This window comes from Montipora foliosa, chromosome 2 (genome assembly GCF_036669935.1).
Source record: "Montipora foliosa isolate CH-2021 chromosome 2, ASM3666993v2, whole genome shotgun sequence".
NCBI classification, from domain to species: Eukaryota; Metazoa; Cnidaria; class Anthozoa; order Scleractinia; family Acroporidae; genus Montipora; species Montipora foliosa.
This window is the reverse complement of record NC_090870.1, coordinates 1,677,360-1,679,175: the sequence shown is the minus strand read 5'-3', so window position 1 is coordinate 1,679,175 and position 1,816 is coordinate 1,677,360. Positions and strand designations below refer to the sequence as shown.

Below are 1,816 nucleotides of genomic sequence, written 5' to 3'. Positions count from 1 at the left end.
ATTACAGTGATTAAATCATAAGCGTTAGTCTCGAACGACACACTCCCCCGCTCAAAACAAATTACAGATTTTGAGTTAATGAGCAGAGTCAACAATCGATCAGTTTGATTTTTCTCTATTGTCCTCTTCTGGCAGTAATACGGTAAGTCGGTAGACAGTTCGTTCAACAGTGATATAACCTCTCCCATCGTATTTAGTCACAGCTTCACCTGGCAAGGGAATTCTTGTACTGCACCTCTACCTTAGGAACTTTGTCGTCTTTCCCTGGGTAAATTTTTGACACTCTACCAAGTTTCCACTGTGCCCTGATTTGGACGGTTTGCATGGAGTCTCCAACAATCATATTGCGTTGTGCAGTGTGCCATTTTTGTCTAATAGTAAGGCTGGGAAAGTAATCTCTTGTCCATTTTGTCCAAAAGTTGTTAACGATGCCTTGAATGAATGAAAATCGATGATGTGGGTTGGATATAATTTTGAAAGTTCCACTGGGCACTCTGGCAGTTGATCTTCCTAATAAAAGGTCGTTGGGACATAAATATGTTCCATCGTCAGGTGATGTTGGATGTCTGCCGATGGGTCTCTCACTAATCAAATTTGCGATCTGAAATAAAACTGTCTGTTGTTCTGAAAAGGTCAGAATGCTTTCATGAATGGCTTCGGTAATAGCTCGTTTGACTGGTTTTACAAGAGCCTCCGAAACCCCGTTTTGCCAGGGAGCATCAGCTGTTGTGAATTCCCACTGGAAACATTCTATGGTTCCGAATGCTTTTAATTCTTCCCAGTTTGATCCTTTGGTAACACTCTTCAGTTCTTCATTAGCTGAAATCCGTTATTGGAGTAAAGTTTGGATGGATAACCTCCTAATGAAACGAATCTTCTCAACACCAGTGCTGTAATCCGCTGCGAGATTTAGATACACGGCTCGTGTTCCTAAGCCGTTGAAGATTACTCCGTACGCTTTTCCTGTCGTTCATTGTTTACTTCATCTTTAATTTTGAAGGGACCAAACAAGTCAATAGCTGTGCAATGCCAGGCTGGAGAAGGCTTCAGTCTCTCCTCTGGAAGTTCGTCTATTACTTGCTCACTTAGTTTTGTATCGAACTTTCTGCATATTATACAGTTGTGTTTGATTGATTTCGTCATCTTAAGTAACTGTTTGTAATCCCAGAGAATGTGGAGCGAATTTTATTGGCAGTTGTTGAGACTCTGTAATTTCCCCTTTTATGGACATTCTGCGAATAGACGGGAGAAGCAATGCTCGTAAGGTAACCATATGACTTCGCTTTTGTTTTAACTCATTTCCATCCACCTTGGTGGCACAACCTCCTACGACATCTATTCCATCTTCACGTAGACGAGGACATAGACGTTTGTATTTTCCTGTCTTGAATTCCTCATCCATGTTCCTCTGAGCTTCTTTGATCCACAGCCTTCATGAGACCTTCTGCAGTGAATTCCCTTGTCACATTAAAGAATGTAGGTTTCGGATCTGTGTGATACATCGAATAAACTCCCGCTGTCACTCGTAGCAATCTCTTATAGTCGAAATAATTATTTATGTTACTTCTGGTTACTATATCGTCCTTTATAACTGCATTCGCAATTTTTACGGTTTTCATTATGTCCGGTAATTGTTGTTCAGCGTAATTACGACTTATTGGCCATTCACTCTCGGGTTAGTTAAGGAATGTGGGTCCATCCTGCCAACTACGTATACTACCAAAACCAAGCTCTCTCGGCTTTTTGCCTCTCGTTAACCAATCGGCAATGTTATACTCGCTCTCGACCAAGTGCCAATCTTTAGGATCAGTGTCTT

General features: G+C 41.3%; 1 protein-coding gene across 1 annotated transcript; it reads right to left on the bottom strand.

Annotated features, from left to right (window-relative positions):
* Window positions 1-205: 205 nt before the first annotated feature.
* On the bottom strand, window positions 206-1,402 carry LOC137988511 (uncharacterized). The gene is made up of 2 exons (XM_068834518.1): window positions 1,324-1,402; window positions 206-819 (listed from the first exon to the last, which is right to left on the bottom strand). Exons 1-2 carry the CDS (start codon window positions 1,400-1,402, stop codon window positions 206-208), a joined length of 693 nt encoding a protein of 230 aa, XP_068690619.1.
* Between the last annotated feature and the right edge of the window lie 414 nt (window positions 1,403-1,816).

Excerpts from the sequence above, each read along its gene's own strand:
- LOC137988511 (XM_068834518.1), bottom strand. The coding sequence starts at position 1,402 with ATGGATGAGGAATTCAAGACAGGAAAATACAAACGTCTATGTCCTCGT. Across the intron at positions 820-1,323 it reads TGGAATAGATGTCGTAGGAG|CTAATGAAGAACTGAAGAGT; the intron begins GTTGTGCCACCA and ends AACGGATTTCAG.